This window comes from Orcinus orca, chromosome 8 (genome assembly GCF_937001465.1).
Source record: "Orcinus orca chromosome 8, mOrcOrc1.1, whole genome shotgun sequence".
NCBI classification, from domain to species: domain Eukaryota; kingdom Metazoa; phylum Chordata; class Mammalia; order Artiodactyla; family Delphinidae; genus Orcinus; species Orcinus orca.
The window spans coordinates 48,340,954-48,355,895 of record NC_064566.1 but is presented as its reverse complement, the minus strand read 5'-3'; the positions used below and the strand labels follow the sequence as shown (position 1 = coordinate 48,355,895).

Sequence of the window (14,942 nt, the reverse complement as noted above, 5' to 3'; positions counted from 1 at the left end):
CCTGGTACCTTGACTGTGTGAATTTCAGTATGCTCCCCAAGCTCTCCAGAGATCCCCGTTGGGGATGGGGCAGGATTACATCCTCATGGTCCCCTCTCATTGTAATCCTCTTCTCCTGGATTCTCTATCACTGCTAGTTGGCACACCTCCTGTAGCTGTCCTCTCTTCCCATGCTGCTTTGTCCCTGCACGGCTTCCTTCCACAAAAGCACCAAATACACAAATATATACACTGTATATATAAAAATATACACTGTTATGTACAGCGGATGGGAGATGGCTGTGGGGGCCATTTACATTCTAGAACAGAGCCAGAAATAGATTAAATGGCATACCAGACCTCAGTGTCCTGAATTTTTCTCTGTCACCTTCCTCTACAGGGCATTTGCTAGTGACGGACTTTTCTATCCTCCTCCCATCTCCACAATACTGTTCCGCAATGCTATTCAGCCACCCCACTTTCCCTTTAGAGCTCCCCAAATACAGTGTTCATGTAATAAGAGATTTTTCTTTCTAGTCCAAACCCTAAATCCTGTTGCTTTCTTATACAGAGCAATTTTCTTCTTTGAATAAACAAACCGCTCATATCTGGCTAAAACTGGTAGCAATGGGGTCATCACACCTTCTGTAGTCAAACACTCTTAGTTAATAGTGTTTTCCTAAAATAAAGAGACTTTTTTCTTTTGTTTTTAATAAGAGGAATTGTGAAATTGCATTTTCTTTTTCCTTCCTGCTACACAAGATTTTTTTTTTTTTTTTTTTCCGGTACGTGGGCCTCTCACTGTTGTGGCCTCTCCCGTTGCGGAGCACAGGCTCCGGACGCACAGGCCCAGCGGCCATGGCTCATGGGCCCAGCCGCTCCACGGCATGTGGGATCTTCCTGGACCAGGGCACGAACCCGTGTCCCCTGCATCGGCAGGCAGATTCTCAACCACTGCGCCACCAGGGAAGCCCTACGCAAGACTTTTTGATGAAGTTTCAGGGATAACTACAGTGAAGTAAACTAGTGATCAACTTATGAGCAGATAATCTGAGTTACTTTCTACTGGACTTTCAGGGCTTCCAGCTCCCAATGCCTAACCCGCCTCTTCTGATGGGTGCCCTCAGGGCTGTCATCCAGTGTTACGCAACTCCGGGGGCATGGCTTACATTGTGTCTAAGTGCACGTATCTACTCCACATGTGTTCTGTGCAGTCCTCATAGTACTGGTGCCCGCCTACCATCAGCCACAGAGGATCACTAGCTTAGATGAAACATGAAGACTCAGTTGAGATGCAAAACAATTGAGACGTTCATAGATGGACAGGAGTCCTCTTTCCCATGTTTTCCAAATTCCAGTTTCTTGTCTTGGACCTTACGTTTTCCCAAAATGGATAATACCAGGAATTGTTGATATGGCTTAGGGACGTTATTATTCTTTGATCCCTGGGTCAGTTGCATCAGAGCACAACGTAAGAACCCCCAAATCTGGATATGAGATTTTCGTAGGCTCAGGGGCATTCACTCAACAGCCATAATGGTGTGTACTTCTTTCAACGTTGTCTACCTCAGGAAATGGCCACCATCCACTTAGTGAATTAAGCTAAATCCCAGGAGCCATTCTGGGCCCCTCCATCTCTTTTCCCTCTCATATTCAGTTGGTTCATTTATTTATTACTGTACTCAGAAAACTTAATTGAACTCCATACTTTTTGTCCGAGCACTCATTAATATTTTTGTCCATGTCTACATCTATGCTTACATCTAGATAGGTAGACAGAATTTTCACCTCAACTTTTCTATGGAGGCCATCCTTTCTTCCGTTTTACAGATGAGAAAACTCAGATCCAGAGAGGTCAGGATGAGAATTAAATGAGATCTTACATGTAAAGCACTTCAAAGTGCCGGCACATAGCAAGAGCCCGATAAATGTTATCATGTATTAGATTGCCTCCTAATAAGAAAGATAAGACACTGCCCTTGCCTTCGTGGTGCCTAGTTTACTGGAAGATATAGGCTCATGCAGGCGATTACAAAACAGTGTGTTATGACAGAGCAAGTCCAGGATACTCTGCAAGTCCAGCAAGTCCAGCAAGTCCAAGATACTCTGAAGTATCAAGAAAGACTTTCTAGAGAAAGCACAGTGCCACACAGTATGTAACACAGAGGCACGTGTAGAACACGGCAGGTGTTCAAAAGCATTCCTTAAATATGTAAACGAATGAATGAAGTATCAAGGTCCATACCTGAAGGTTAGGTAAGATTACGTATAAAAGGGTTTGGGAAGAGTGTCACAGGCTGAAGTAACAGCAGGTGCAAAGGCCCACAGGCAAGAGGATGTGTGTCACGTTGGAGGAGCTGAAAGTCAGGAATGGCTGGAGAGCAGAGTGCTGGGAGAGGAAAAGGAAATGAGGTTGGAAAGATGAGTAGAGGCCTCCTGGTCATGGAGGCATTGTAAACCAAATGAAAAGAGTGGCAAGTGTTAAAGGACCTGATGATATGATATTTGGCTTTGAGAAAACCAATTAGGCTGCAGCATGAAAAGCCAGTTAGAGGATGGGAGTAGGAGTTAGGAAGCCAGTGCAGAAGGTCAGGAGTGAGAGAGCATGGGCGTGAATGATGGCGTTGGGGATGGGAGTAGATACGAGAGACGTTTAGGAGGTGGAACCAAAAGGCCTTGAAGATGGGTTGGGTTTGGGGGACTAGAAGAGATGGAGTCAGGGTAACAATTAGGTTTCTTCCTTGGGAAACTTCCATGTACTTTGCCGCAGTTCTCTGAGAAAAGAACACACGAACAGATGAGTAAGATTGCAAGAGATCTGACGAGGCACAGCTAATACGTTCACTTCTGGACACGTGGAGTCTGAGGGGCCTGTGAGACACCAAAGAGGAGATTCCCACTAAGCAGATGGATATGGGGGTGTGGGTCTTGGGAAAGAATCTGGCTAGATATACAGATTTGGAAGTTGTTAAGGTATAAGTGGTAATCAGAGACATGAGATTAAGGAGGATGCCCAGAAGTGTAGGCTGAGAAGAGACGGGGGCCCTGAAAACATTTCTGAGAAATATTTAAGGGATGGCACCGGAAGAGACTGCGAACGAGCAGCCACAGAAGTTGGAGAAAGACAAAGAAGAACATGGGCTCATGAAGGTCAAGAGAGGAGAATGTTCAAGAGGGAGGAGCTGCCTTCTGCGGCAAATGCCACTGATAGGTCAAGTAAGATGAAGAGTGTAGCCCAGTGGTTAAGTGTGTAGGCTTTGTATTCAGATTTCCTGGGCCTGTATGGTAGGTCAGGAGAAGCACCCACCCACTCGGGGCTGCATTACTAGATGTATAACTCACAGATAAGAAAATGACACTTTCAGAGCTCAGCATGTATCTGTGGCCTATGTGGAGTTCAACTTGGTCACCCTATCGAATGAGGAGTATGCCTGAGTCCAGGCCCATGGGGTCTTCCCTTGGGGTCTTCCCACCTGGCCCGGGATCTAGAGCTACAGAGCCTGAACTCTGTTCACAGAGCCTCGGCAGACTGCATCAGCAGCTAGACCAAAACAAGCTTCTGCACAAGCGGCAGCTGGCAGGGTGTCAGCAGCAGGAGAACCTCATTGAGAAACTGACCAAGCAGCGGGATGCCCTGCAGGCTCAGCATGAGGCTTTCCTGGAGCAGGTGGGCTCTTCCTGCTGCCTGCCCTGCACTGCTCCTCTCTTGGAAGAGGACAACCCCTCACAGGATGCCCAGAGGAGAGGATGGGTTGACTTGTCATGAAGTCTCCTGGGGGAGGGGGTAAAGGTAATAAGATGGCTTGGGGTGTGGTCCCTTTGGGGACCCTAGGAGAAGATGATCCCTCCTGGAAATACATTGAAGAAAGAGGACTTTCTGGGAGCTCACTTCAAGAGCCCATCTCTCCTCATTCAGATGGGCAAGGCATTCCTGGGGCCCCTGAGCCAGCTACAGGTGGCTGACTTTGAGGAGATACGGAGCTATCGAGTGCCACCAGAATCTGTGGTCCAGGTGACCGATGCTCTGTGTGACCTCTTCCACCGTGAACCAGGCTGGGCCAGTGCCAAGCAGCTGTTATGCACTGAGGACTTTTATCAGGTAGGGAATGTGGGGCGCCATGGAGGAGGATAGTGGAGGCATGGAGGGGAGACTTGGCAAGGCTGTGGGGCAAGGTTCAGAGCACCTATGTCTTCCCCCACCCTTCTTAACACACACTCTCCCAGGAGCTGGTGTTCTTCCCTAAGGAGAAGATGACAGACTCAGAGATTATAAAGTTAAACCTAGCTCTGAAAGCTCCAGGCATGAGCGATGCAGCCTTGCGAGCAGTGAGCACACCTGCAGCACGGCTGGCAGCCTGGCTCTGGGCCGTTCTGGACTACGGGCTGGCACGGCGCCGAGGACTGCCCACGGGCCTGCTGTTGCAGCAGGCGGAGGCGACACTGGCTCGGGAGCAGGCCCGCCTGGGCCAGTACCAGTTCCAGGCCCAGGAGATCCTAGCGTACAGTTTGGCCCTGTCCAAGAAGCTGGAAGATGCCCAGGCTTCCCACAAGCATGTGGCAGAGAAACTCGGTCAGGCTCGGCGTGGCCATCATCACAAGTGGCCCATCAAGGCTGCACTGCTCACGCCCATGCACTCCTGGACTACAGAGCTCCAGGTAGCCAGCCCCTCCTAGGCTGCCCCCTAAAGTTCATTTCTGCACCACAGTCCCACTCCTCTGCTCCTCGCCGTGCCCTCACTGCCTTCCTCTGTCCCACTCTGCCCTCCTTGCCACGCTTTCCTCCACACCCTGCCTTACTCCCTCTCTGCCAGACCCTCTGCCTCTACCCTCCCCGCTGGCCTACACACCCTCTGGTCTTCCCTTCCGCACCAGAAGTTGAAGGGACACTGCACGACTGTGTTCGGAGATGCTGTCTTGTGTTCAGCCGCCATCAGCTACCTGGGTCCCTTCCCACCAATGCGGCGCCAGGAGCTACTCGACAAGTGGCTGGCTCTCTGCAGGGGCTGTGAGGAGCCGCTGGGCCCAGATGACGTGGCACAGGCACTGAAGCAGATGCAGAAATCGGTCATCACGCCACCAAAGCAAGCCCTGCTCTCCACACGCTCTCCCTTCAGCCTTCTGGCCTTGCTGAGCTCTGAATCGGAACAGTTACAGTGGGACCGAGACCTGAAGCCCCAGGCAAAGTCAGCCCGCCTGGCAGGCCTGCTTCTGCGAAGTTACACTCACTACTTCAGTTGCCGTTGGCCCCTGCTGCTTGACCCCAGCAACCAGGCCCTCACCTGGCTGAATCCACTGCCTCTAGAAGAGGCTGGATGCTCGGCCACAGGTCCCACCAAAGACAGAGGTAAAGCCAGGGAGAGTAAACACAGTGCATCTTGGGTGTCTGAGCTGCCCAACACTCTCAGCCACATGTGCTCTTCCCTTTCCTAATGAAGACACTACATTTTTATGGCCAGGGTATCCCAGATTTCATCAGCCAACATGATATTTTTAAAAAATATTTATTTATTTTGGCTCTGCCGGGTCTCGGTTGCGGCACGCGGGATCTTTAGTTGCGGCACGCGGGATCTTTTAGTTGCAGCACGCAGACTCTTAGCTGCGGCATGCATGCGGGGTCTAGTCCCCTGACCAGGGATCGAACCCGGGCCCCCTGCATTGGGAGCACGGAGTCTTACCCACTGGACCACCAGGGAAGTCCCCAGCCAACATGATATTAATAAATTAGGTCACATTTACATTTTGGGGCCCATATTGCAATGATTCTGAATCTACATGGCTGACCGTGATCTTCCGCATCCTGATCTGCTCAGCACTATTAGAAACTTGAACTACAACTCGGAGCTTTACTACCCAAATGTATCCAATGTTCAGGAATTCTGGCGAAATATTTCTATTGGTCCTGCTTGGATCAGGGACCCATCTGGGTAGAGCATCGGAGGGAGCATTTCCTAGGGGAAGGGAGAGTGTTTATTTCCCAGAAGAAGGGGTTGAGGGTTATACTGGTAAGAACAATAGACATCTAGAATAGAAGGTGTATAATAAATTTGTCTGTAACAGGGGCTCTATAAGCAGACTATCTGGGTCAATTATCTGTCCTTTGCTAGTTGTGTGACCCAGGCAAGGTATTTAACCTCTCTAAGCCCAAGTTTATTTGCCAATAAAATGAGGGTCTTAATTATACCCATCTCATAAATTGTTGTGAGTATTAAGTAAGATAATTCATGAAAAAAGAGTTCACACAGTGCCTAATACATAATAAGTTCTCAAAAACATTAGTCATGGGCTTCCCTGGTGGCGCAGTGGTTGAGAGTCCGCCTGCCGGTGCAGGGGACACGGGTTCGTGCCCTGGTCCGGGAGGATCCCACATGCCGCAGAGCGGTTGGGCCCGTGAGCCATGGCCGCTGAGCCTGCGCATCCGGAGCATGTGCTCCGCAACGGGAGAGGCCGCAACAGTGAGAGGCCTGAGTACGGCAAAAAAAAAAAAATATATATATATATCTATATCTATATCTATATCTATATAATGCCTCTCCTCAAGAACTCTGCACAACTATACTAGTTGTGGCTCACGGGCTCTAGAGTACAGGCTCAGTAGTTGTGGCACATGGGCTTAGTTGCTCCACGGCATGTGGGATCTTCCCGGACCGGGGCTTGAACCCGTGTCCCCTGCATTGGCAGGCAGATTCTTAACCACTGCACCACCAGGGAAGTCCCTGTTTTTTGCTTGTTTGTTTGTTTGTTTTTTGATATTGAGCTATATGAGCTGTTTGTATGTTTTGGATATTAATCCCTTGTTGAAAAGATATATGCACCCCAGTATGCATAGCAGCACTATTTACAATAGACAAGACATGGAAGCAACCTAAATGTCCATCAACAGATAAAGATGATGTGGGGTGTGTGTGTGTGTGTGTGTGTGTGTGTGTGTGTATATATATATATATATATATATATATATATATATATACATGCACAAATAATGCCATTTGCAGCAACATGGATGGACCTAGAGATTATCATACTAAATGAAGCAAGTCAGACAAAGAAAAATATATGACATCACTTATATGTGGAATCAATAAAAAAAGTACAAACTTATTTACAAAACAGAAATAGACATACAGACATAGAAAACTTATTTACAAAACAGAAATAGACATACAGACATAGAAAACATAGAAATAGACATACAAAACAGAAATAGACATACAGACATAGGTTACCAAAGGGGAAGGAACGGGGAGGATAAATTAGGAGTTTGGGATTAACAGATACACACCACTATATATAAAATAGATAAACAACAAGGACCTACAGTATAGCACAGGGAACTATATTCAATATCTTATAATAACCTATAATAGAAAACAATCTGAAAAAGAATAAATATATATATACGTATATATGTGTGTGTATATATATATATCTGAATCACTTTGCTGTACACCTGAAACTATCACAACATTGTAAATAAGCTATACTTCAATAAAACAACAAAAACAAACAAAAAACTCCAAAATAGTAAGCCTGGAAGAGCACACAAGTCCCAGATGAGCACTGCAGCCCCAGTGATTTTAGCCTTTTTTTAAAAATATTAATTATTTATTTTTGGCTGAGTTGAGTCTTTGTTGCTGCACGTGGGCTTTCTCTAGCTGCAGCGAGCGGGGGTTACTCTTTGTTGTAGTGCGCGGGCTTCTCGTTGCGGTGGCTTCTCTTGTTGCAGAGCATGGGCTCTAGGCTCGCGGGCTCTAGAGCGCAGGCTCAGTAGTTGCGGCACACGGCCTTAGTTGCTCCGCGGCATGTGGGATCCTCCCAGACCAGGGCTCAAACCTGTGTCCCCTGCACTGGCAGGTGGATTCTTAACCACTGCACCACCAGGATAGCCCGATTTTAGCCATGATTTTAGCCCAGTGTAACTCTGAGCAGAGTGCCTGATCAGGCATCTAAGCTACTGAAGTGAGAGATAATAAATGGGGTGTTGTTTTTAGCTAAGTTTGTGGTAACTTGTTAAGGAATAGGAAATGAACACACCAAACTGTGGACCTGGCAACCTCCACTTGCCCACTTCTTGAACACTTAATATTTTAAAAAATCCTTAAAAAATTTCTTGACAATTAAAAAAATAAGTATTTATCTTTTCCAGATCCTGCAATAGAGGAGGCAAAGGAGAAGGGGGCTGCAGACAGCTGCTGGTCAGCTAGCCACCCGGTGCACAGCACTGTCCATGGCATGGCTAATGCCACAGTCTATGGCCTTTCTCCTACCAGCTGTTACTTCCAGGCAATGACCTCTATGCTAGTGATGACTCTTGTAGTTGTTAGTGACAGAATTTGCTCAGGCAAAAAGGGAAATGCACTGACTCTTCTAACCAACCTACAGAAAAGCAGAAATGGAGCTGATGTCAGGGGTGCCTAGAACCCCTCCCTGGAATTTTAGAGTAGCAATAATGAGAGCTACCCTTTACTGAGTGCTTGGTAGGTACCAGCAGAGTGCTTTGTATGCACTGTTCCATGTCATCTTCACAGTAACCCTATGAGGTACTCACTACTATCAACCCCATTTTGCAGATGACGAAGTTGTGTCACAGAGAGCTTAAGTGACTTTCCTAAGGTGTCTTCTCGCAGAACTTCCTTCATGAGCTGGAGCCCTTGGGTGAACGGGGCTCCCCAGGAGCCTGAGTCCCTCCCTGAGAAGAGCCCCTCTTCATCTTTCTGCCACAGGGAAGGGCTTCAAGAGAAATCAGGGAAAAGAGTCTAAAGAGGAGGACACGGAAGACGAAGATGATGAGAGCGACGAGTGTTACAAGACAAAAGAACAGAAGGCAGGAGAAAGGGGAATCACGGAGAAGAACAAGGAAGAGGAAGCGTCGCAGGAGGAAGAGGAGAAAGAACAGGAGGAGGGGGCGGGGACTGTGACTCAGTCCCCGCCCCCTCCCGAACCCCGAGTCCTCTCAGGCGCTGACCCAGAGCTGGGGCCTCAGCTCCGGGAGGCAGCTGCCGGTGGTGAGAACTCGTCCCCTGCACCCACGTGTCTCCTGTGTCCTCCCCCTACTCTGTGGCCCCACAGGACTCCAACACCCCCGTCTGACCTCAGCTCCCACCTCTACCCTGGGCACTAACTCAGTGGAAGAGCCCTGAGGGAGCCTTCCCGTCAGCCAGAGGGGAGCAAAATCGGAGCCCGATTTTGTGCATGGGGGTGCCCAGGTGCTGGTATGGTGGGTAGGGTGTCCTTGCCTCCCCCTCGCAGGCCTACCAGTGCTACTGACCAACATGGAGCTGGGCCTAGAGTACCCAGAACTGCAATGGCTACTGCAGCGGGAACAGCTGTGCCCACCCCAGTTGCAGCCTGGCTTCTGTCTCTATCTGAGCACTACCCTTCCCCTCAGTTCTTTGGAAAAAGGTGAGGCCCAGTGGGTAAGTCACCAGCACAGCTTTGTGGGAACACCAGGGCCTGAGCTTCACTCAGTCTGGCCCAGAGCGGGCTCAGGACCGTAGCAGGGAGCCACACTCCCTGTGCTTCTCACCCCTGGCTCTGCCCCAGGGAAGAGGTTAAGCATCTCCCATGTGATTCCAAGTGCTAGGCTGTGAATTGCTGAAAGGGCTGAATGTGCTGGACCTGGGCATGAACATGGAAATCCTAGAAGAACAGATGCTGCGTGAAATCTTGTGCACAGAGCGTCCTGAGCTTGAGAGCCACTGGCAAGACCTGAGGATCAGATTCCTGGACGCCTGGGAAGCTGTGAAGGCTGCTGAGGTACTTGGGGGGTCCGGTCTGTGGGCTGGGATGAGCTTTGCAGCGGCCCAGGTGCGGGGGTGGAGATGAGCGCTGCTGATGGGGAGCTACGTGGGAAAGGGCCGGATCCGCGCAACAAGGGACTGTTTGCAGGAGCGGCTGCTGACGATGCTGCTGCTCCAGAACCCAAGGCGTCAGAAACCAGCCAAGTTCCTGCGAGACATGGTGAGGGCCCAGGCAGAGCTGTGTTGGCTGCGTGCCCGTTTCGAGGAGTTAGAAGAGCTGAGGAGGCAGGAGGTGGCATCGTGGGCACCGTATCGGCATGTGGTCTGGCATGGAATGGCCATTATAAAGGCTCTTAGCTCACTGCAGAACCTGCTACCACTTTTCCGTATGAGTCCAGAGAATTGGCTGGCAGCCACCAAGCGGGCTCTGAACAGCATGAAAGGTGAGATTCATCAGCAGGAAGAACTACCCTGCCATCTGCTGCAGTTAAAAAGACAGCTGACCCGCCAGCTACTGGGCAGCACTGCCGCTACACTGGGCCTAACCCAAGTACCCTTGGTGGGTGCCTTGGGTGCTCTGGCTCTGCTGCAAGTGGCAAGGAAGGCACCAGAGCTCGAGAGGCTGGCCCTCTGGCCTGGACTGGCAGCCTCTCCCAGCACAGGCTACAGAAAACCAGACCCAGGTGTGGCTCGACCAGCCTGGCTAGGGCTGAGAGCCTGGCACGAATGTGAGATGTTGGAGGTACTGCCCCCGTATGCTGGGCTGTGTGCATCCCTGGCAGGCCACTCCAGTGCTTGGCAGGCTTACTTGTCACTGTCATCCACAGTGCTGGGTCCTGCACCGGGGCCTGGGACTGACCCATTCAGCCTCCTCCAGAAGCTGATCCTGTGGCGTGTGCTGCGCCCTGAGTGCCTGGCCAGTGCCCTGGCAACCTTCACCACCAGCCTCCTGGGCCGGCCCCTGGATGAAAACCTGCGTGCTCCCACCATACCCTTTGAACACAGTCAGGCTACTCAGCCCACGCTGATTTTGTTGCCACCACCTGGTCACCCCACCGCCACCGTGCACCCCCTGACCGTCATCCAGAAACTGGCTGCCAAACACGAGCAGGTTCGAGCCTGGCCTCTCGGCCACAGAGCCACCGGGCTCTTAGGGCTGGGATGGGGTGTGGGTCTCCCCTCCCAGCATTCTCATGGATCTTTCTGGATTACTCAGGGACTTTTCAGGTCATCTGTGGCATTACTCTGGGTCCCTTGGGTCACCCTAGGATCCCTTTGAGTTACCCTGCCATTTTGCTGTTGGTCCTCAGGGGCAGAAGCATCTGAAGGTGATAGCTCTGGGCTCTGAAGCCTGGGACCCGGTCTCGGATGTGGTCGGCATTCTCCGCAAGGCTATGCACAGCGGGCACTGGCTGGTGCTGGAGAACTGTCATCTGATGCCTCACTGGCCAAAAGAGCTGCTACAGCCCTTGCTGGGGCCGTTGGCCAGAGCCAAGGGTGGGTTTGCTGCCTAGAGATGGCTTCTAGGACCCTATCCTACACTTGGGCCTGAGCTTGAACTCAGATCTCATGGCTGATCCCCTAATCACCTTTGTATCTGACTCCTAACCCCCTAGCCTCAAGTCTGATCTCTAGGCTTATGTCTGACCCTTTACCCAGCGATTGATCTCAGCCCCATGTCTGACCCCTAGTGGTCTCCAACCTGGAGTTAGAACTGCTTTCTGCTCAACAAGCAAGAGAGAACGTGGCCGCTGTCCACAGAGATTTCCGTCTTTGGCTTATTGTGTCTGCAGAGGCTATTGCTTCCTTACCAGGTGAGGAGCTTCCCCCCACAGGCTCTCAGATTGGAGCGGGGAGGTAACTGTATTGTGCTGACTCAGCACTTTCCTTCCTCCCCAGCCGTGCTGACTCTGCACTCCATGCCTATTTTCTGGGACCAGTCCCTGGAGCTGTCCCATGTCTTGGTCGACAGTGTGGAGCTAGTCCAGCAAGGACTCTGTGTGCAACCCCCAACCAGGGTGCTGCCTCTGCTCCTCCTACATGGCCTCCTGCTACACCGGCAGCTCTATGGAATGAAGCTGCAGGCTCACAGGGGGTGCTGGTGAGGGACCCCGCCCATCCTACTCTGTCAGTCACTCAGCAAACACTGAATATTTTTCACATGCTGGGATTCATCTCTGGGGAGCTCCAAAATGTGAGGGCAGGGGGAAGTCAAGGAAGGCTTCTCCAAGGACTTAGGGGTCTCACTTTGAACTGAGTCCTGACAGCAGAGGCAGATCAGGTGGAGATGAGGCCTTTCTGAGCAGAAGGAACTAAGCTTAGCAGGAGAGAGGACTTCAGTGTGGCTGAGGTGGACATGCTGGGGCTTGAGTGGGGAGAGGTGAGGCTTGTGGTAAAGGGCCTTTAAGACCATCACAAGGGACCTGATTGGATCCTGAGGACAGTGGGAAGCCACTGAAGGGTTTTAAGTAGAAGACACATGATCCCATCTGTGTGTTGGAAAGATCACGCTGGCTGCAGCGTGGAGAATGGACCAGATGGGGCAGGGCTGGAGGCAAGCACAATAGTTTTGGGAGGCTCTGGCAGGCTTGAGGAACGAGGTCATGGTATGGGTGGTAGGGACTAGGGTAGTCACAGTGGGGAGAGAGTAAATATGGGGTTAGGAAGAGGGAAGAGTCAAGGAAGGCTCTCAGATTTCTGCCTTGGACAACTGGGTGGGTGGTGTGGGAGGAAATGATGATTTCAGTTGAAAGGAAGTCGTATTTGTGGTGCCCAGTGGCGATGACTAGTGAGCCCTCGTGGGTCTGGAGCTCAGGAGTGAGGTTCGGGCTGGAGAGAAAGATGTGAAAGTCCTCAGCATATAGATGGTTTTGAAAGCCTACTTCCTGCTCTCCACCCCCAGGAGTCAAGGGACGCTGACCCGGATCCTGCAGATCCAAGACCACCTGTGGGCCAGCCTGAGCAATCCCAGTGCTGCCATGCAGGAGCTGGCTGGTGAGACTCCTCCTGTCCCCCATGCAGTCACCAGCCCCCAGGAGAGCCCAGAAAGGGGTAGGGAGGGGAGCACTGAGATGGGGACATAACCTACAACTTTGGTTTGGGAGGTGGTGGAAACTGGAGGGGCTGTAACTGAGGGGCTCTGACCTCATCCTCAGCTTCAGTTTTCTATGGGGGTCCTGTGGGAGACGAGAAGGACAGGGAGGTCCTGAATAGCCTCACGCAAGCCTGCCTGAGCTCCAGCAGCAGGAACCGGGCCCAACCACACACACCCCAGTATCTGCTGGCCACTCTGATGCCCAGCCCCGGTAAGCTCCAGTCAGGTATCTGCGTTGAGGTGGGGAACAGCCCAGTAATACCACCTTGCTCAAGGGAATGTAACAGAGGTACCAATAAAGGTGTAGAAGGGGGCAATATTCACAGTTATGGGATGATGATGGTTTAAAGTGTCAGAGAAAGGCCTACTCCCTTGGGTCTGGGGTGGGAAGAGACAGTCTTATCTCTCACCCCTCACTCACCTCCACCCCCAAGAACTAGGGGAGCCGGATGCTATGGAAGAGTGCAAGGCCCAGATGCACCTACTGCCCACACCACCTGAACCCCGGACCTGCGGACTGAGTGCTGGCCCCCAGACCTGGCTGCTGCGACGCCAGAGTCGCGCTGTCCTGAGCGCGCTGCAGCGGTGTTCGCCCACTTGGGTTCCGGAGGCCAGCGGAGGCTCCCGGCGCGCCGAAAGGCGGCTGCGGCAGCGCCTGGTGCAAGCCAAGCGGAGGCTGGAGTCACTGCAGGCTCTGCTGACCGAGACCACTCGCCAAGCTGAGTCTGGCGCGGGGTGGGGGGAGCTGGGGCTGAGCGCGCCGCGGCCTCTGGAGGGCTTCCTCAAGATGGAGGTGCTGGAACTGAGCCAGCTGGTGGGCGCGCTGCAACGGGACCTTGATTGCCTGTTGCAGCAGCTGAAGGGCGCGCCCCCGTGTGCCTCCCGGCGCTGTGCCGCGGTGGCTCACGCTCTCTGGACTGGCCGCCTACCCTCGCCTTGGCGTCCCCACGCGCCTGCCGGGCCTCAGCCGCCCTGGCACTGGCTGCGACAGCTATCGCGCCGTGGGCAGCTGTTGGTTCGCTACCTGGGTGTGGGAACCCAAGTACCAGAGCGCATCTTTCACCTGTCAGCCTTTTGCCGCCCGCGCCGCCTGCTGCTGTCACTGCGTTGGGAGGCTGCCTTTGCTGGGGTTGACCTGAGGAATTTCCCTGGTTGCCAAGGCTCTAGCTCCAGTCAGCTCCCCCATAAACGTCAGGAGCTAAACAGCCCTCTGCACGTCCAGGTATCCTCGTGCTGTCCCTTCGTTTCCAATTCCGCCCCTTGAAGTCCCTGATTACACCTCTTAGTTACCCCACCTTGCCTCTTCTTGGTTTTACTCCCTCTAGCCCCATCTGCTTCTCTAATCCCGCTCCACCACGACCCCCCAGCTTCTTAGCCTTGCCTGACCAGTTTCTGGCGCCCCCAGGTGGTGAACGGCCCAAACCCCAGGGTTCCAGAGGTGGGGCTGCTGCTGACTGGGCTACAGCTCCGGAACGCCGAGTGGGACCCGCTCTCAGGGGCCTTGCAGGACAGTTCTTCCAGTCAGCCCAGCCCTCTGCCTCTGGTCAGAGTCAGCGCCCAGGCCCCGGGGGCCAATGACGTGCCACCCCGAGCCGGCCTGGCCGTGTATTCCTGTCCTGTGTACTTGGAAGGGCCCCTCGGCACCACTAGGCTGCACAGCAGGAAGATCCTGATGCACCTGCCCCTGCCCACGAAGCTCAGCCCCGCCACCTGTGCCCAACGGAGAGTCCATGTGTGCAGCCCACCGCTGCCCTGAGCCCTCCGCCAAAATAAAGTTGGAGTGCTTTGATGAAAGATTTCTGAGACTTAATAAGGAATGCAGGTGTGTGCCCACTGAAAATGCGACACACTGAGGGGAAAGCACAGTGTACACGACCGAGAGAGGTGGTCTGTTCACAGTGAAGGCAGAAGAGGGTGTGTGCCTGGCGATGGGGAGAGGGGAGTGTGGGTACACTGTGGGGGAGATGGGCCTGGGGTTAGTCCTGTATCCAAGGGGCTAGGCAGATCTCAGGATGGCTAACACACAGGACTTGGAATCCCTACCCAGCTCTCGACTGTGCTCTCAGCTCTTGTGCTAAACCCACAAGCGATATTTTTAAAGGGAGAACATTAGAACTCAAGAAAATTTCTTC

At 52.3% G+C, this 14,942-nt stretch overlaps 2 protein-coding genes across 5 annotated transcripts in view; one reads left to right on the top strand and one right to left on the bottom strand.

Annotated features, from left to right (window-relative positions):
• The window catches only part of DNHD1 (dynein heavy chain domain 1), a 67,611-nt gene extending 53,026 nt beyond the window's left edge, over nt 1–14,585 (top strand). The window contains 15 exon segments of the mRNA XM_004279282.4: nt 3,497–3,646; nt 3,896–4,078; nt 4,204–4,635; nt 4,852–5,323; nt 8,700–8,981; nt 9,226–9,378; nt 9,554–9,732; nt 9,865–10,827; nt 11,027–11,213; nt 11,408–11,530; nt 11,616–11,817; nt 12,619–12,710; nt 12,872–13,021; nt 13,245–14,032; nt 14,216–14,585. Coding sequence (XP_004279330.3) covers nt 3,497–3,646; nt 3,896–4,078; nt 4,204–4,635; nt 4,852–5,323; nt 8,700–8,981; nt 9,226–9,378; nt 9,554–9,732; nt 9,865–10,827; nt 11,027–11,213; nt 11,408–11,530; nt 11,616–11,817; nt 12,619–12,710; nt 12,872–13,021; nt 13,245–14,032; nt 14,216–14,566 — 4,707 coding nt within the window. The 3' untranslated portion in view covers nt 14,567–14,585.
• Nucleotides 1–14,942, bottom strand: part of RRP8 (ribosomal RNA processing 8) — an 83,619-nt gene that overhangs the window by 42,831 nt on the left and 25,846 nt on the right. The gene's annotated exons all lie outside the window — the stretch shown is intronic.